Source organism: Bufo gargarizans, chromosome 11, assembly GCF_014858855.1.
Source record: "Bufo gargarizans isolate SCDJY-AF-19 chromosome 11, ASM1485885v1, whole genome shotgun sequence".
NCBI lineage: Eukaryota > Metazoa > Chordata > Amphibia > Anura > Bufonidae > Bufo > Bufo gargarizans.
The window spans coordinates 65,824,370-65,845,044 of record NC_058090.1 but is presented as its reverse complement, the minus strand read 5'-3'; the positions used below and the strand labels follow the sequence as shown (position 1 = coordinate 65,845,044).

Genomic DNA, 20,675 nt, shown 5'->3' with positions numbered 1-20,675 from the left:
CAATGTTTCTATTGACCAGATCTGCAGGGCGGCCACATGGGCTTCTCCTTCTACCTTTTATAAGCACTATAGGCTTCAACTCGACTCTGTTTCTGACCTCCTTTTTGGTACTAAGGTGTTAGAAGTGGTCACCCTCCCTTGAAGTTCTATGTAATCTCTCTCAGTGGTGCTGTCGTGGGGGAGGGGAAAAATGATGATTACACTTACCGGTAATCGGATTTTCCTGACCCCACGACAGCACCCGTCTAATTCCCTCCCTAAGGTGGTGGTTGGTGAAGAAGTTCACGTGGTGTGATGCAAAAAAAAAAAAAAAAAAATATAATAAAATGTGTGTGTATATGTCGAATTAACCAAAAGGGGAGTCCCTCTCATGCTCTGTAAACCCACTGAGGTGGGAGAGCGGCTCCACCTTTTTATGCTACAGGTTTCCTGTCCATGGAGGCGGAGCCATCTCTCAGTGGTGCTGTCGTGGGGTCAGGAAAATCCGATTACCGGTAAGTGTAATCATCATTTTTTTTCGCATAAGTAAGCGGAAATTATATATATTTTTTTTTTCTCACAAAGTCTCACTTTCCGCTAACTTAGGACAAAAATTTCAATCTTTCATGGACTCAATATGCCCCTCAGCAAATACCTTGGGGTGTCTTCTTTCCAAAATGGGGTCAGTTGTGGGGTGTTTGTACTGCCCTGGCATTTGAGGGTCTCCGCAATCATTACATGTATGGCCAGCATTAGGAGTTTCTGCTATTCTCCTTATATTGAGCATACAGGTAATGAGATTTTTTTTTTTCCGTTCAGCCTCTGGGCTGAAAGAAAAAAATGAACGGCACAGATTTCTTCATTCGCATCGATCAATGTGGATGAAAAAATCTCTGCCAAAAAAAAAAATGGAGGGGAAAGCCGTCTGCCAGGACATAGGAGCTCCGCCCTACATCCATACCCACTTAGCTCGTATGCCCTGGCAAACCAGATTTCTCCATTCACATCAATCGATGTGGGTGAATAAATCATTGCCGGGATTTTTTTTATTTTTTTTATATATATATACAAAGTGTTTGCCAAAGCATAGGAACGCCGCCGCCTCCTCAGCTCGTATGCATCGGCAAACGTATCTGTTACTGCAGAGTAGAAATCTCGTCTTGCAGCGCCGCATACACTGACTTGCGTGTAATCTGACAGCAGCGCAATGCTTCTGTCAGAATGCACATCAGTGCTGCAGCTAATCGATCGGTTGGTCCACCTGGAAGGTAAAAAAAGAAAAAAAAAAAAAACCAGGCCGCAACGCAATAATTTTATTAACTTTGCAACAGAACATATAAACTTTAACTTTTTTTAACTGAACATTAACTTTTTTGCTTACTGGTGTTTTTTTTTTTTTTTTTTTTTTTTTTTTACCTTTATAGAACAAACCTCTCCTTCCCCATGGGTCAATGTGCAAAGCGCAAATCGCCCAAAGATGTGGCGAAGTGCGTTATGCACTTTGTCCCATGTGAAAGGAGACGTTTGCAGCAGCTGTGTGAGTGAATGGGCCCTAATAGCCCTGTGTGCCTGTCCTGGTGAGATGATCCCTATGCTAATAGTGTACCTGTGAGTGGTACTTCCGGAAACACTCTCCAAAGCATAGGGCAGGGTGGTCAGGACAGAATTAGCGGGTGTCACGCCTTATTCCACTCCTGCTACAGACACGACATCTTTTTCGGGGTGACGGTTGGGTTGAGGTACCAGGAACGACATTGGGGAAATGTCGCTCGTGTAGACGGCTAACTACACTGGTGGATGGGGCCACGGAACCTCCTGGGTACAGGAGGTTCTCGATTATCTCTTCCTGAAATTTGAGGAAGGATCCAGTTCTCCCAGCCTTACTGTAGAGAACAAAACTATTATACAGAGCCAATTGAATTAAATATACAGACACCTTCTTATACCAGCGTCTGGTTCTGCGGGAAACTAAATACGGAGACAACATCTGGTCATTGAAGTCCACCCCTCCCATGTGAAGGTTATAGTCGTGGACTGAGAGGGGCTTTTCAATGACACGGGTTGCTCGCTCAATTTGTATTGTCGTGTCTGCGTGAATGGAGGAGAGCATGTAAACGTCACGCTTGTCTCTCCATTTCACCGCGAGCAGTTCTTCGTTACACAGTGCGGCCCTCTGCCCCCTTGCAAGACGGGTGGTAACGAGCCGTTGGGGGAAGCCCGCGCGACTAGTTCGCGCGGTACCACAGGCGCCAATCCGTTCTAGAAACAAATGCCTAAAGAGGGCCACACTTGTGTAAAAATTGTCCACATAAAGATGGTACCCCTTGCCGAATAAGGGTGACACCAAGTCCCAAACTGTCTTCCCACTGCTCCCCAGGTAGTCAGGGCAACCGACCGGCTCCAGGGTCTGATCTTTTCCCTCATAGATCCGAAATTTGTGGGTATAGCCTGTGGCCCTTTCACAGGGCTTATACAATTTGACCCCATACCGGGCGCGCTTGCTTGGGATGTATTGTTTGAAGCCAAGGCGCCCGGTAAAATGTATCAGGGACTCGTCTACGCAGATGTTTTGCTCTGGGGTATACAAATCTGCAAATTTCTGGTTGAAATGGTCTATGAGGGGCCGAATTTTGTGGAGCCGGTCAAAAGCAGGGTGGCCTCTGGGACGGGAGGCGGTGTTGTCACTAAAGTGCAGGAAACGCAGGATGGCCTCAAAACGTGCCCTGGACATAGCAGCAGAGAACATGGGCATGTGATGAATCGGGTTCGTGGACCAATATGACCGCAATTCATGCTTTTTTGTCAGGCCCATGTTGAGGAGGAGGCCCAGAAAAGTTTTAAGTTCGGAAACTTGGACTGGTTTCCACCGGAAAGGCTGGGCATAAAAGCTTCCCGGGTTAGCGGTGATAAATTGTGTGGCATACCTGTTTGTTTCGGCCACAACTATGTCTAAGAGCTCCGCAGTCAAGAACAGCTCAAAAAATCCCAGGGCCGAACCGATCTGAGCTGTCTCAACCCGAACTCCAGACTGGGCAGTGAAAGGGAAAACTACAGGTGCGGCTGAAGTTAGGGACTGCCAATCAGGGTTTGCCAGCACCTCAGGGATTCTAGGGGCTCTACGGGCACGTCTTTGCGGTGGCTGCGACGGGGTCACTACTGCACGTGCCACCGTACCAGCTTCAACTGCCCTTCTGGTGCTCGCTACTTCACCAGGTTGTACGGCAGTGCTGGTACTAGGTCCAGGGAGGGCTGGGCTGCTGGTGTATGCCTCACCACGTAATCCGACAGCACCAGCCCCACTCTGCTTCTCTTGAAGCGGATCCTGCGCAACCTGTGGTCTAGCGACACGGGGCCGGGTACGCCTGGTGGTATCAGGGACCTCAGCCTCCTCGTCCGAACTTTGGGTTAGAGAGCCACTGCTTTCTACAGGTTCGTATTCTGACCCGCTGGATTCATCAGATGAGGGTTCCCACTCCTCATCCGACTGGGTCAGAAGCCTGTAGGCCTCTTCAGAGTAATACCCCCTGTTTGACATTTTGGGCAACTAAATTTAGGGGTATTCCCTGAGACAACCCAAGAAAAAAAAAGCAAGCCTGTCTTACAGGGGAGGCTAGCGAAGTACCGGAGGCCGCTGCGGTTGATAAAAAAATTATCAAAACTGATTTTTTTATCGCCGCAGTGCGTGTAAAGTGATTGTGCAGTGATCAAAAAAAAAATATTTTTTGTCACTGCAGTGGGGCGGGCGTGGGTGAACGCACGTGTGGGCGACCGATCAGGCCTGATCGGGCAAACACTGCGTTTTGGGTGGAGGGCGAACTAAAGTGACACTAATACTATTATAGATCTGACCGTGATCAGTTTTGATCACTTCCAGATACTATAAAAGTACAAATGCTGATTAGCGATACGCTAATCAGCGAATAACGGGGTGCGGTGCGGTGGGCTGGGCGCTAACTGATCGCTAACTACCTAACCAAGGGGCCTAAACTATACCTAAAATGTCACGGTCAATACCAGTGAAAAAAAAAAGTGACAGTTTGCACTGATCACTTTTTTCCTTTCACTAGTGATTGACAAAGGGGTGATCAAAGGGTTAATTGGGGTTCAGGGGGGTGATCTGGGGCTAAAGTGTGCTGTTTGGTGTACTCACTGTGTAGCCTGCTCCTCTGCTGGATCCAACCGACGAAAAGAACCAGCAGAGGAGCAGGCAGCCATATAACAGATCATATTTACAAATATGATCTGTTATCTGGCTCTGTGATTGTTTTTTTTGAAAATCATCAGCTTGCCAGCCGCGATCATTGGCTGACAAGCTGATGACGAAATGGTCCCTGACGAAATGCCGGCCCGAACTGCGCATGCGCGGGCCGCATAGCGCGTCATCTCGCGAGACTGCTCACTGACATACCATGGCAGCCAGGACTTCAGTAGCGTCCTGGCTGCCATGGTAACTGGTCGGAACCCCAGCATTACACTGCTGGGACTCAGATCGGAACTGCCCACTGCCACCAATGATGGGGGGGGGGGGGGAGGTGGACCCTGTGGCCACTGCCACCAATGATTAATACTGGGGAGGGAGGGGGGGTGGGTTTGAGTTACCAGAGGGGGCTGATAAGAGGGAGAGGCTGGGGGGCACATGAGATGCTGGGGGGCAGTTTAACCCCCCCCCCCCTCAGTTATTCCCACTATGTCATAGTCCTCCTCACACATCAGTAATTCCAGCTCCCCAGTTTTATTAGTTAGGCTTCTGGCATTAGTATACATACAATAAGGAGGTTTATGTATTTTTTTTACCCTACACCTCTCGGTCTCTCTTTAATGGGAAGGAACACTATACCGACACTGCGCATTTCAAGATGGATCAGTCTTCAAAATGTGTTCAGTGTTACTATGGCAGCTAGGACGCTATTAAAGTCCTGGTTGCCATAGTAGTAGTGGGGAGCGGGGGAGCAGTATACTTACCGTCCGTGCGGCTCCCGGGGCGCTCCAGAGTGACGTCAGGGCGCCCCACGCGCATGGATGACGTGATCGCATGGACAGATCATCCATGCGCATGGGGCGCTCTGACGTCATTCTGGAGCGCCCCGGGAGCCGCACGGACGGTAAGTATACTGCTCCCCCGCTCCTCACTACACTTTACCATGGCAAACAGGACTTAAACGTCGGATCCGGCAATGCGCCGAAACGACGTTTAGCTTAAGGCCGGATCCGGATAAACGCCTTTCAATGGGCATTCATTCCGGATCCGGCCTTGCGGCAAGTGTTTAGGATTTTTGGCCGGAGCAAAAAGCGCAGCATGCTGCAGTATTTTCTCCGGCCAAAAAACATTCCGGTCCGGAACTGAAGACATCTTGATGCATCCTGAACGGATTTCTCTCCATTCAGAATGCATGGGGATAATCCTGATCAGGATTCTTCCAGCATAGAGCCCCGACGACGGAACTCTATGCCGGAACAGAAGAACGCAAGTGTGAAAGAGGCCTTAAGCATGAGAAGAAGTCTGGGATCCAAATGTCTAAAAATGCCTTCCTAAAAGGAATTTGGGCCCCTTTGCGCATCTAGGCTGCAAAAAAGTGGCACACATGTGGTATCGCCATACTCAGGAGAAGTTGGGGAATGTGTTTTGGGGTGTCATTTTACATATACCGCTAACTTGTGACAAAAAAAAAAAATTTCCATGAACTCACTATGCCCATCACGAAATACCTTGGGGTGTCTTCTTTCCAAAATAGGGTCACTTGTAGGGTAGTTATACTGCCCTGGCATTTTAGGGGCCTAATGCGTGAGAAGTAGTTTGAAATCAAAATCTGTAAAAAATGGCCTGTGAAATCCTAAAGGAGCTCTTTGGAATGTGTGCCCCTTTGCCCACCTAGGCTGCAAAAAAGTGTCACACATGTGGTATCGCCGTACTCAGGAGAAGTTGGGCAATGTGTTTTGGGGTGTCATTTTACATATACCCATGCTGGGTGAGAAAAATATCTTGGTCAAATGCCAACTTTGTATAAAAAAAATGCGAAAAGTTCCGCTAACTTGTGACAAAAAATAAAAAGTTCAATGAACTCACTATGCTCATCAGCGAATACCTTAGGGTGTCTACTTTCCGAAATGGGGTCATTTGTGGGGGTTTTCTACTGTCTGGGCATTGTAGAACCTCAGGAAACATGACAGGTGCTCAGAAAGTCAGAACTGCTTCAAAAAGCGGAAATTCACATTTTTGTATCATAGTTTGTAAACGCTATAACTTTTGCCCAAACATTTTTTTTTTATCACAGACATGTAGAACAATAAATTTAGAGAAAAATTTATATATAGATGTCGTTTAAAAAAAAACACTTTACAACAGAAAGTGAAAAATGTCATTTTTTTTGCAAAGATTTCAGTAAATTTCGATTAATAGCAAAAAAGTGTCAGCAGCAATGAAATACCACCAAATGAAAGCTCTATTAGTGAGAAGAAAAGGAGGTAAAATTCATTTGGGTGGTAAGTTGTATGACCGAGCAATAAACAGTGAAAGTAGTGTAGTGCAGAATTGTAAAAAGTGGCTCTGGTCATTAAGGGTGTTTCAGCTAGGGGGCTGAGGTGGTTAATGTGATGGAAAAATAAACCTATATTAATAAATTATTATTATGTATTATTAAAAGCACCATTCATTCCATAGCGCTGTACATATAAATGCCTGGTATTAACTTTATCTACGTGATAAATGCCACTTACAGAAGTGAGACACCCCTTTAACCGTGCACTTCCTCCAGCAGAATCTAGCAAAACAAAACTTCATAGTCACACATCTCCTGATGATAGAAACTCCAGAAAAACAGTATGTTTGTATTGCTCTCTTCAGCCTAAGCTTAGTGCTGTCAGCAGTTTAGCACCTTTTTAAATAGTGCAAATTATTTATTGGCCACATGCTTATTTACACTTTGAGTTACTTCTACATTTTCATTTTAAGGCAACTGGATCTCATGAAGAAAAGTTGAAAATTAGGCAGGCTGAGCTGATGTCACGCGGTTTGCCAAAGCGGAAGCCAATTCCTGGTGTGAAGCATGTCTTGGTGGTTGCATCTGGCAAAGGAGGTGTGGGCAAATCCACCACTGCAGGTATAATGGACACATAAACATTACTATGCATCAGGGCAGTGAAACTATGATTATAGCTGAGGTGATTCCACGTACTATAGTAATGGTCGAGGTCCGCCAGAGCTGCTCTTTGCTAGCGACTCTGATGGGGGAGTATATAGAATATGGACATTTGGATAGGGGTTATCTTGGCCAAGTTTTGTTTCAGGACAGTCAGATAGGTGGAGGAGTTGCACAAACTGGTACAACATTTATATTAAAGACTATTTAGACAGTTGGTAATTTTATATTTATGAAGGCAATAAACAATAAAAATTATCATTGAAATGCTGTCCAGAGCCTTTAAGCTGAATTTTCTGAAGCCAATGACACTTGAGATGGATTCTTAGTTAGCTATATAGGACTCGGCTTCTGGCAGATACTTATTTCCAGTGGATTGTTGAAACCAATCCGATCCCTCTTTGTCAGCCCCCATAGACATGGCCAACCTGTAGCTCAGGTATATTACAAGCGTTACACAAATGTACAGTCTCTTAGCATGCACCTTCAGATATTTGCGGGGCTGTGGAGTCGGTAGAAATGTACCTGCTCCGGCATAAAATATTATATATTGTTATTGTATAAGCGACTTATTAAATGCAGAGCATGTTGCATACTTACTTTCATAGGAATTCAGGAAAGTTTAGAGTTTTTAATCATATAAATATGTTATGTTCCATCTAGCTGAGGCCACCTCTCCTTTGTTTTCTTCTCATGCTGTCCACATACCCAGTAGTGAAGGTCTCCTTTAAAAAAAAAAAAAAAAGACAAACTTTTGTTTCCATTTACTGAATACATATTGTGCATATTCACAAGTTAGAAAAGTTTAATGTTCAGAAATTGTATTCAAATACCGCATATTTTATGTACTACCTAAATAGAGAATTATTTATTATTAATTATTCTACGTGAGCCATTGGATTACCGACTCCACCGACCTGGTATCTAATATGAATCTTTTACTGCTGGCATCATTATACACACATTTGCTTTTCAACAGTGAATCTGGCGTTGGGAATTGCAGCGAGAGATGATGTAAGTAAATATCCAACATATGCAGGGTGATCCAGAAATGCTGAAGACTGGGGAAATACCTGTAGTTTCACCTGAGGATCTGTCGGCACTTTCTAAATTGCAATTTACTGCATGTCTGCAAAAGACAACTAAATAAAACTTTCCATGACCCTCCCTTGAGAAAATTAAAGGGAATTTCCCTCATTACAAACTCATACCTATCCTTGTTGGCTGGATATTCTGCTGGACGGACAGACTTTTTTTTTTTTTTTTACTGACTTGTGAATGTAGCCCAAGGTCGTATCCAGTGTCTGGCTGTTAGGGCTCATGCACACAACCGTATGTATTTTGCAATCCGCCAAAAATACAGCTGACGTCCGTGTGCATTACGTATTTTGCGGAACGGAACAGCTGGCCCCTAATGGAACAGGACTCTCCTTGCCGTAATGCGGACAATAATAGGACATGTCCTATTTTTTTGCGGAACGGAAATACGAACATACGGAAACGGAATGATGCACACGGAGTAACTTTAGTTTTTTTTGCGGATCCAATTCAAGTGAATGGTTCTGCATACGGTCCGCAAAAGAAACTGGAGCGGACACGGAAATAAAATAAGTTTGCGTGCATGAGCCCTTACCTTGTATACTTGGTACATTATTTTGGCTATAGCCAATTGTTTCATGTTTTGGTATACCCCCACAAAGCCCAATAAGCCATTTGATGGGACTGTCAGTAGTCATGTCCCATACACAGTATTATTGAATTATGTACTTCTGACCATAGACTATATGGTATGGCCATAGCATTAGTTTGAGGTATGATTTAGTAACGGTATGTATGCTCTTGTGATGCTCTACTATGTAGTGGAATTCATTTTTATTTTTTTATTTTTTATTATTGTATGACCCATGCCAGATTAGCAGGTAATCCATCTGAGATTTGGGAGGTGAGTCCTTGGTTCTATATGCTCCTCCAGCACAGCATCCGACAGATGTATTAATAAATAGTATGCTGTGTCCAAGAAACATCTTGAGGCCTATATACTGTAGACCCATTAGTACTTGTGTATATATTATTTACATGTACTTATGTTAATGTAAAAAGCCCAGTCATGGGGATGCCAGATATCCAGAATTTTATTGCACTATATACAACATTGTATAGCTTCCCTGATGAATGTCTAAGGCTACTTTCACACTCGCGTTTGATGCGGATCCGTCATGGATCTGCACAAACGCATCCGTTCAGATAATTCAACCGTCTGCATCCATTCAGAACAGATCCATTTGTGTTATCTTTAACATAGCCTTGAACACCATTGAAAGTCAATGGAGGACAGATCCGTATTGTGCCAGATTGTTTTAGTGAAAACGGATCTGTCCCCAAAGCAGCGTTTTGGTATCCGCCTCCAGAGCGGACGGAGACTGATCGGAGGCAAACTGATGCATTCTGAGCGGATCCTTTTCTATTCAGAATGCATTAGGGCAAAACTGATCCATTTTGGACCGCTTGTGAGAGCCCTGAACGTGTCTCACAAACGGAAAGCCCAAACGCCAGTGTGAAAGTAGTCTTACAGTCCATTTACACGTCCGTAGTGTATTGCGGATTTGCAAATTGCCGATCCGCAATACACCCGGCTGGAACCACCATAGAACTGCCTATTCTTGTCCGCAATTACGGATAAGAATAGGATTTGTTCAATTTTTTTCCGGACACGGGGGACCGGAAGGTCGGGGGCGCACTCCGGAAATGTGGACAGCACACTGTTTGCTGTCCGCTTCCAATCCTGCTCCATAAAGAATGAATGGGTCCGCACCCGTTCCGCAATTCGCTGAACAGATGCGGACCCATTCTACGGACGTGTGATTGGATCCCAAAAGTGCAATCTACATATGCAGTTGCTGCTTTTCTAGCCTCTTTAAGGTTCAGCATCTAATTATATTATGGTTGTATACTATAAATCATGAGATGAAACTGTTATCTATTAATCAAGGTAAAAGGAGTGGGTCTTCTGGATGCCGATGTGTATGGACCATCTATTCCACGAATGATGAATCTGAAAGGAAATCCAACGTTGTCAGACAGTAAGTGAAACAGTTTTAACCATTTCCCCTAAAGATTGTTTAAATAGACTGTGCCTAGGTTCTTAATCTGTGATTTACATAGGGGGATACATGTTGGGCCACTAAATTATATTATTACTGTCCTCACGCTGTACCTTTAATAGGTTGCGCAGTGGATGATTGTAGCCTTGGGATACTTGTAATCCATTTGAATAGTGGGTACATGGTTTAGGAATGTTGAGAAACATTTGACTATAGGACAGTGAAAAACATCTGGAAACTATGTATTCTCTGTTTACAGGGAACTTGATGATTCCTCTCGTCAACTATGGAATTCAGTGGTAAGGTATTATATACAATACAAATGTTTCTGTCAGCTTTGGAAAATTGGACCTACGCTTTCAATAATCTTTGCACAAATCAATATAGGAATATAAGAGACTTTGTAATATATCTTATCAGAGAAAAGGCATTTTTATCTGCTTATGAAGCTCTTTTCCTTCTGCCCTTACTAAAGAGTTCATTCACTCTGAATTCTCTGCATGTCCAGCAGCATGAGAGAAAATCGGAGCAACAGACACTGCTGCAGCTAATAGTAAGCTTTGCAAACCACCTAGCGGCTTAGCTCCATTAAATGGAGCTAAACCGCAAGTGGACACCACTGCAAGAAGGCCTATGAACTGCAACACTGCTTAGCATAGAGGAAAATTGGGAGGCAGGCACCACATGGCCACCAGTGTAATTTTGGCACTGTATACATACCAAAATTCTACCTGCAAATTATGTCACACAACACTAGAAAATTCTTAAGCTACTTTCACACCAGCGTTTTTACTGGATCTGGCAGGGTTCAGCAAAAACGCTTCCGTTACTGATAATACTACCATCTGCATCCGTTATGAACGGATCCGGTTGTATTATCTTTAACATTGCCAAGACAGTTCCGTCATGAACTCCATTGAAAGTCAATGAGGGACGGATCTGTTTTCTATTGTGGCAAACGCATTTGGGGTAATGCCGGATCCGTCTTGCTCCGCATCCCATGACTGAAAGCAAACTACAACATGTTGCGGTTTGCTCTCCGATATGGGAACACAACTAAACGGAACGGAATACATTTTGGAGCATTCCATTCTGTTCAGTTTAGTTTTGTCCCCATTGACAATGAATTGAGACAAAACTGAAGCGTTTTTTTCCGGTATTTAGCCCCTATGACCTCATTACCGGAAAACTAAAACGCCTTACTCTAACCATATCCATAATCCTCAATGTGGCTTTTTTGCTCAGACAACTACACCTTTCATTACAAAGGGATATGTAAATTCACAAATCCTTGTGGTATATTTTTCTTGGGGGCCGGGCACCTTATACAATTCTGTAATATGCAGTTGCATACGTTAGGAGTATGTGTTATACACTGTAGGAAGGCACAAGGGACCATCGTTGATGGTAGATATGTGTCACCGAGGTTCGTGGCGGAGCCAGTATTTTCAGATGTGGCATTAGGTCGTTGACACTTTGTTTATTTAGTATAGCTGTGAATAGCTGATCTGGGATGACTCTTACTAGGAGTAGACATAGTGCTGGGTGGGTGACTACTCCCCACGTTCCAGGCCAGGTTTTGACTGGCCTACAAAAAACAGCCAGCAGTGTCAGGTGGGGGTGATTACCTCTCTGACTGTGGAGGGCTGGATCAGAGTCTGAGCTGGAGTTTCTGTGCCTGAAAGACTGAGGACAAAGCAAGTTCCACATACACTCGTGGGGTTATGGTACTGTGCAAAACCATACCTGTGTGATACTATAGATACAGGACTTTATTGGGGGTTTTTAACGCCGGCTGGAGCAAGCCGGTCAGTGCTGTTTACTGCCTTATTGTTTTGTCAAGAATAAAAGACAACCGTTGCTTTGCTTTCACCGCTAAAAGGCTACAGTGTTCTTATCTGAAGGCTACCATTGGGGCAGATCCCTACAACACACAGAGCTAAAACAAACTTTGCAGAGAAAAGAATTTATCAAGAATGTCTAGAAGGCCAAGCAAAGGCTCTTTTTTTAGAGGACAAAAATATTTTTCTGAATTTCCAGGTCGTCCAGGGAAAATGTTGGCTAAGGTGATTTTCAATCGGGACCAAAAAAGAGACATAGTTAGTATTCGCTCGTCCAAAGGTAAAATTATTGAAGATCAGGATGGTATTAAAGAAACCTTTGTGAATTATTTCTTCGGAATTATATAAATCAGATAATGATGTTTCTGATTAAGTGATTGAGGTATTTGGATTCAATCTCTCTTCCAGTTCTTACAGATTTACAAAGATATTCTCTTGAGGCTGAGTTCACCCTGCAGGAGCTAGAGGCTGCAATAAAGGTTTGTGTGGGGAAACTCTTCTCCTGGAATGGATGGATTCCCATAGGAATTTATAGCAAATATAGGGAGGTTATTCTCCCTCGTCTTTTGAAGGTCACTAAAGGACGGTAGCCTCCCGGAATCAATGACAGAAGCTGTAATAATAGCAATATTGAAAAAAGGCAAGGACCCTTAAGATATTGGGTCATATAGGCCGATCTCTCTTTAAATACGGATGTTAATCTTCTCTCAAGGATTCTTACTACGAGGTTGGCTAAGGTTATTCCATCAATTATACATCCTGACCAAAATGGATTTATTCCGAATAAGGGCACTGAAATGAGTTACAATCTGCATCGCCTGTTTGTCAATATACAGTCTTCCCAGGGATCTCTCGCTCCATCCTGTCCTTAGATGCCTATAAGGCCTTTGACAGGCTGAAGTGGGGATTCCTCTGGAGGGTGTTAGAGAACATAGGCTTGGGTATTAGGTTTATAAACATGGTTAGGCTTTTGTATAAATCCCCTAAGGTGAGATTGAAAATCAATGGGATCATGACTAGGAGTATTTCTTTTGAATAGAGATACTCGTCAAGAATGTCCACTTTCTCCGTTATTATTTGATATTTATATTGAGCCTCTTGCTGCTAGGGTTAGAGAGGATCCTCAGATTGAAGGGTTTGGGATATCGGAAGTAGAAGATCATATTTCTTTATATGCTGATGATGTCTTATTCTATATTTTGCAAACTAACACTACACTCCCTAAACTTATTCAAACTGTTAACTCCTTTTATGCCCCTAGATAGACTAGAACTCAGTGAGGTGTCTTCAAGTATCTTTTAAGATCTCTGACTCATTTGAATATTTGGGTTTGATAGTATCTCCCAAGACTGAAGATTTTTTTACAGTTAAATCTGATTCCATTGATAAGCAAATTGAGGTCAAAGATAACAATATGGCTTCGACTTCCGTTGTCTAAAGCCAACAGATTATCCTTGGTGAAAATGGTGATTTTGCTCCAATTACTCTGTCCTTAGGAATCTCCCAGTATGGATTGAAGATAAGTTCTTTAAATTAATTGAGAGAATTATTAATGATTTAGGCCTCATGCACACGACCGTTGTGTGTTTTGCAGTCTGTAAATCGCGTATCTGTAAAACACGGATGGCATCCGTGTGTGTTCCGCAATTTGCGGAATGGCACGGACAGCCTATGATATTACTGCCTAATCTTGTCTGCAAAATGGACAAGAATAGGACAGGTTATATTTTGGGGGGGGTACCACGAAACGGAGCAACGGATGCGGATAGCACACGGAGTGCTGTCCGCATCTTTTGAGGCCCCATTAAAGTGAATGGGTCCGCATCCGAGCCGCAAAAAGCTCGGATGTGGCCCAAAACAGCGGTTGTGTGCATGAGGCCTTACTCTGGGGGAGAAAGCGCGTAAGGCTTAAGTTGTAATACTTCTACAAGTCCATGGAACAGAAAGGAATCAGCCTTCCCTGTTTCAAGAGCTATTTCTTAGCTTCTCAGTTATGGTTATTTTGTGAATGGGGAAAAAGCCCTCTCTGTAGAACCTTGGTGAGGAGATTTCCGGATGACACTATGTTTACTTTATTGGAATTTGGCTAATTAATTAATCTCCAACAGGACTATAGGCGGGTGAAGCTATTTACTAAGTCCTGGAGTACTATCAGAGATTGGTATCATTATCATTTACAGGCCTTAGATGCTGCGGATCAGTACTGGCAAAAATATAATATTTTGTATGTTGCACAGGTGGTTAAGAATGGGGTTATACTTCCGTTTTTGGAGTTAGCACAAAGAGAAAATATACTTAATTTATCTTGGTTTAGATATTTTCATATTTTCTCAACTCTATAAATGTTTTACTTACAGCACGATCAAATAATATACGGTCTCCTGGACAAAAAGGAATCGACTGCCCAATGATTCAATTAAATGATTGGGATGATATATTGGTGAATTTAAGATTAGAGTCTCATAATTTTAGTCATGTTTTGGTTCAATTTAATATTTTGCATAGATTTGATATTGCACCTGTATGAATAAATGTGGTTTACTTGTCTAAGGGTACTTTCACACTAGCGTTTTTGTTTTCTGGTATTGAGTTCCGTCACAGGAGCTCAATACTGGAAAAGAACTGATCAGTTTTATCCTAATGCATTCTGAATGGAGAGCATTCTGTTCAGGACTTGCCCCTCAAAAAACAAGCCATTAAGGCCTCTTTCACACTACTGTTTTTTTTTTCCGTTTTGCGGTCCGTTCTTTGCGTTCCGTATACGGAACCATTCATTTCAATGGTTCCGCAAAAAAAACGGAATGTGTTCCGTATTCATTCCGTTTCCGTATTTCCGTTTTTCCGTTCCGTTGAAAGATAGAACATGTCCTATATTTGGCCGCAAATCACTGTCCGTGGCTCTGTTCAAGTCAATGGGTCCGCAAAAAAAAACGGAACACATATGGAAATGCATCCGTATGTCTTCCGTATCCGTTCCGTTTTTTCTGAACCATCTATTGAAAATGTTATGCCCAGCCCAATTTTTTCTATGTAATTACTGTATACTGTATATGCCATACGGAAGAACGGAAACGGAACCACAACGGAACCAAAAAAAACGGAACAACGGATCCGTTAAAAACGGAACGCAAAACACTGAATTCAACATACTGTAGTGTGAAAGAGGCCTTAGGATGTGTGAACAGAAAAATAAAAAAAGTTATGGCTCCAGAAAAACCAGGAAAAAACCTCTGGTATCCAAAGGGTTAAAGTGAAAAGTGGCTCTGCACTGAAGGGGTTAATATAACCCCGCTTCCACATACAGTCCTGATTAAAAGTTTAGGACCACTTGAAAAATGGAAAAAAATCATATTTAGCATTTTTTGAGCATTTAATTTAATGAAAACAACGATTAAACTGAAACAGGCTGTTTTTCAGCTGATCAAAAGTTTAGGACCACACCTCCCAAAAAAAACTAAACCCCCCCCAAAACAGAAATCCAACTTCCAAACATGAACTCAGTAATGAGGCTTGACGCAAGCGTTTCCATGAGGTGAGTGGGAACATTTCTCCCAGTGGTGAAGACGGCCTCATGAAGGCCATCTACTGTCTGGAACTGTTGTCCATTTTTGTAAACTTCCCTTGCCATCCATCCCCAAAAGTTGTCAATTGGATTTAGATCAGGGGAACACGCAGGATGGGCCAAAAGAGTGATGTTATTCGCCTGGAAGAAGTCCCTGTGTACTGTAACGTTGTCCTGTTGAAAAACCCAGTCGTTACCACACAGACGAGGGCCCTTAGGCTGGGTTCACACCTGAGCGTTTTACAGCGCGTTCCTACGCGCTGTAAAACGCTCAACAAGGAGAAACCAATGATTCCCTATGGGAATGGTTCACACTTGGGCGTTTTACAGCGCGTACGATCGCGCTGTAAAACGCCCGACGCTCCAAAAAGTACATGAGCGACTTTTGGGGCGTTTGTGGCCATAGGACACTGTAGTGAATCACACAAACGCGCGTCAAACGCGCGTTTACTATTACAAAAACGCGCATAAAAATGCGCGTCAAAAACGCGCGTAAAACGCGCGTTTGCGCAACGCTCAAGTGTGAACCCAGCCTTAGTCATGAGGAATGCTCTCTGCAACATCTGGACATAGCCAGTGGCCGTTTGACGCCCCTGCACTTTCTGAAGCTCCATGTTCCACTGAAGGAAAAAGCACCCCAGACCATTATGGCGCTCCCTCCACTGTGGCGCGTAGAAAACATCTCAGGTGGGATCTGCTTGTCATGCCAGTAACGTTGGAAACCATCAGGACCATCAAGAATAAAACTTTCTTCCACCTGAATGTCCCATGTCTGGTGCTCTCTTGCAAAGTCCAAACAAGCAGTTCTGTGGCGTTCAAGGAGACAAGGTCTTTGAAGACGTTTTTGAAGCCCTTCAGTCTCAGATGCCGTCTGATGGTTATGGGGCTGCAGTCAGCACCATAAGGGCCTTAATTTGGGTCGAGGATCGTCCAGTCTCTTGACGGACAGCCAATTGGATCCTCCGGCTCAGTGCTGATGAAATTTTTTTGGGTCTTCCACTTGACTTTTTTGTTCCATAACCCTCAGGATCATTTAAGAAATTCCAAATTACTGTCTTACTGCGTCCCACCTCAGCAGCGATGGCGCGCTGTGAGAGACCCTGCTTATGCAGTTCAACAACCCGACCACGTTCAAAAAGGGAGAGTTTTTTTGCCTTTGCCATCACAACGTGTGACTACCTGACAGAAAATGACAATGAATCCACATCTTTGCACAGATTTGGCCTTTTAAAGGCATGTGATCCTAAAATTTGGATCAGCTGAAAAACGGCCTGTTTCAGATCATTCGTTATTGTCAATTAATTGAATACTCAAAAAATGTTTTGTCTCACTCTCATTTCTTCTTGTTGCATGTTGAAGCTCTACTTGGCACCTTGATAAGATCCAGCCATGCTAAATATGATTTTTTGCCATTTTTCAAGTGGTCTTAAACTTATGATCAGGACTGTATATCCTGCTGCAGAACCTAAAATAAAGAGTGCCACACCTTAGTTGTGTGATCATTGACTAAGCACCACTAGCAGTTTATACTTTCTCAATATCATTGTTTTCCAGGTGTTTTTTATTTTTATTTTTCAGTAGTGTATATTACATGATCACTTTTGCATCCATCATATATGCGTTTGCGCAATTTTCATGTTTTGTGCCTTTTATGACAGACTTGGGGGGAAAAAGATGCAACAAATGAGTTGAAAGGCAAATTTTTGTTGCAAATTCAGAATGAAGTATTGATGATTTTCCATTGACCACCTTTTTTACACGTAACTTGACACACCAAGGGGGGCACAGTGAGCAGTCACCACTGCAGCACAGCCCATGTGACTATTGGTGAGCAGTGCACAGCAGTATTAGAACTTCCCTTTCTGCTAATGATATAAACATATAGTAGAGTGCCACTGGATTACTCAGTTCCCTTGATAAGTCCATCTCACAGTGTACCACATCACAGCAGGTGTCATTAGACGTACATGTAGTCCTATCCAGTTTAGGGCTGGGATATAACATAATCTCTCCCACTGATTGGTCTATATACAGGTTCAATACCTTCGAATGATAATGTAGAAAAATCATCCTTAGGATTCATTCACACGACCATATGTATTTTGCGGTCCACAAAATGCCTATCTACAAAAAATGCAGATGACGTCCGTGTTGCATCAGTTTATTGCGAATCCATAGTAACAATGTCTACTATTGTCCACAAAATGGACAAGAATACAACATGTTCTATCTTTATTGTCGGACTGTGGACTAGACATACGGATCTGGACAGCACATAGTTCTGTCCGCAGTTTTTGCAGACCCGTTGAAATGAATGGGTCTGCACTTAATCCACAGAAAATAAGGCTCAGATGCAGATCAAAAATATGGTTGTGTGAATGGTGCCTTATGTGTATCCCTAAAATGTCTGGATACAGCGGAAACATTTGTTCTCTCAGAGTTTTATGTTCTCTGATGATCTGTAGTATGACCCATGTACAGTGCCTTACGTACATTATGATGGATGGAATTGAGCACTTGTGCCATCTCAGCAATGTTACTGAAGTGGATGGAGAAATAAAGAAAAGCGCAATCCGCAGGTGGCAAATACATTTTATTTAATAACTCAGTACCTAAACTAATTACACGCAGTTACAAAGGTTGTCAGATGCTGATTTGAAAAATGCTGAATATTTTTCGTGGGGCAATCCCTTCATTAAACGGATAAAAAGGATTTCCACCCAAAGCATAAGATTGGCTGTGTTTTAGTAAATATGAGGTTGGATTGCTTGCTAGCTGTAACAGTTTATGTTGTATTTGCCTGCACAGCTTTATCCAAGAACATGTTTGTACTCAAATGGTGAAGATACATTAAAGGGGTTTGTCTCAGTTCAGCAAGAGGCATTTATCATGTAGAGAAAGTGAATACAAGTCACTTACTAATGTATTGCGATTGTCCATATTGCTTCCTTTGCTGGCTTGGTTCATTTTTCCATCACATTATACACTGCTCGTTTCCATGCTTATGACCTCCCTGCAATCTATCAGCGGTGGTCATGCTTGCACATTATAGGAAACCGTGCTGGACTGGTGGCCAGGACCATGGGAGCTCAAATAGGCTGGTGCTTTTTCCTATAGTGTGCAAGTACAGTGACCACTGCTGGACTGCAGGGTGGTCATAACCCTGGAAATGAGCAGTGTATAATGTGAAGGAAAAATGAATCAAGACGGCAGAGGAGGCAATATGGACAATCACAATACGTTAGTAAGTGCATTAGCATTGACTACATAACTGCCATTTGCTGAAGTGAGAGAACCCCTTTAAGTTGTATTAAATTTTAATTCTGCGCTCAAAATGCATAAGCAGCTGGTGAATTTTTAGTGCAACTTACTAATGTTTTTTTTATGGTCTTTGTTCCTGTCAAAATAGAAATACAAATTAAGTAATAAAAGGTTAGGTTAATGATTAATTGGATTGAATAAATACACAATAAATTATACCCATACCGCTGACAGAATGCCCTTAATATGGTCTTCTCTATTAAGATGCAGCACAAAGACTGAATCATTAGCCGAATGTCTAAGTGCAAGAGCTGCTCAGCAGCTGATTCTTCTGTGCTTTTATGACAGCATGTCCATGGGTTTCCTTGTGGAAGAGACTGATCCAATAGTATGGAGAGGGTTGATGGTCATGTCTGCAATTGAGCGATTACTAAGACAGGTGGGTCACTGTAAATATATTACCACTATTGTCAGGTGTTGTAATTGATCTACAAATCTGTTCTAAAGTCTTCCTTGTAGTAATATTTGTGTCTTTGAGCAGGTAGACTGGGGGCAGTTGGATTACCTGGTTATAGACATGCCACCTGGAACTGGAGATGTGCAGCTGTCAATCTCCCAGAATGTCCCCATCTCAGGTATGAGTGAAGCACAATCTAAAATGCTTATCCGTTTATGACTGCCTAAGGCTAGTTTCACACCTGTGGTGTGAATTCTGGAAGGCTGTCCCGGCAGAGAACAGCCTGCTGAATTAACCGGTTCTGGCACTGCCAGATGCCAACAGAATGCCCGCCGACCCCATTAAAGGCAATCTGTCACCAGGATAATCGCTATTGAAGTAAAGCCATAGCCCAGGGATGCTCAACCTGCGGCCCTTCAGCTGTTGTAACACTACAGCTCCCATCATTCACTGCTGTAGGCTGTCCTGGCATGCTGGGAGTTGTAGTTTTTCAACAGCTGGAGGGCTGGCAGGGATCAGCAATAGATGTTTTTTAGCTTCTGAAAATCCAGTTTATTTGGTATGCAAATGAGCCAGTAAGAAGGCACTGCTATGTACAAGACTGAAATGCAATACAGCGGGGGGGGGGGGGCGGAGTTATGACTTGAATGTGATGTAGAGGGGGGGGGCGGAGTTATGACTTGAATGTGATGTAGGAGGGGGTGGGCTTGGGCACTAGCAGGAGGTGTGTCTGGGCTCCTTCCTGCAAGAGTGACGCCCCTCTGGGCACCTTACTGGCTCATTTGCATATCAAATAAACTGGATTTTTAGAAGATAGAAACAAAATTGCTAAAACAAAGGCACATCTGGAAAGAAGTTACTGCTACTAGGCTATGGCTTTACTTCAATAGCCATTATCCTGGTGACAGATTTTAAGTATAATGTGGTTGGGCGGAGATCCAGCGGATTTTCGGCCGGACACAAACGCTGCATGCTGTGGTAACGGCCCGAATTCCCACTGGAGTTGTGATCTATGAGGGTGGGAGACCCTTCACGTCAAAACAGCAGCTCTGGGAGGCTATTCTGACATCAAATTCAAGTAGAAACTCTCCAAAAACTCACAAGTTCAATGGATGCAAGAATTGTGAAGGTGATATCAAAGAAGAGGTCCTATGATAACATGTAACTTGGCCTGTTAAGATGTTTTTGATTGAAATAGCTTTTGATTTCAGTAACTGTGACCTCTTAATGCTGCAAGTTCAACAAATGACCAGAATAGTTAGCTTTTAGAATTTTTTTAATTTGTGAAAAAATTACTATCATTGGGAGGTTTGTTCAATAAAATTTCATTTATACTCT

General features: G+C 43.1%; 1 protein-coding gene across 2 annotated transcripts in view; it reads left to right on the top strand.

The window, feature by feature from the left end:
• Positions 1-20,675, top strand: part of NUBPL (nucleotide binding protein like) — a 42,737-nt gene that overhangs the window by 8,437 nt on the left and 13,625 nt on the right. Inside the window, exons 2-7 of one of the 2 annotated variants that reach the window (XM_044271178.1) lie at positions 6,929-7,076; positions 8,095-8,129; positions 10,105-10,195; positions 10,476-10,515; positions 19,229-19,319; positions 19,422-19,515. In XM_044271178.1, the coding sequence (XP_044127113.1) occupies positions 6,929-7,076; positions 8,095-8,129; positions 10,105-10,195; positions 10,476-10,515; positions 19,229-19,319; positions 19,422-19,515 (499 nt within the window). Of the gene's footprint in view, positions 1-6,928; positions 7,077-8,094; positions 8,130-10,104; positions 10,196-10,475; positions 10,516-11,322; positions 12,537-19,228; positions 19,320-19,421; positions 19,516-20,675 lie in introns of those variants that run through there. The other variant, XM_044271179.1, reaches the window with a different exon arrangement.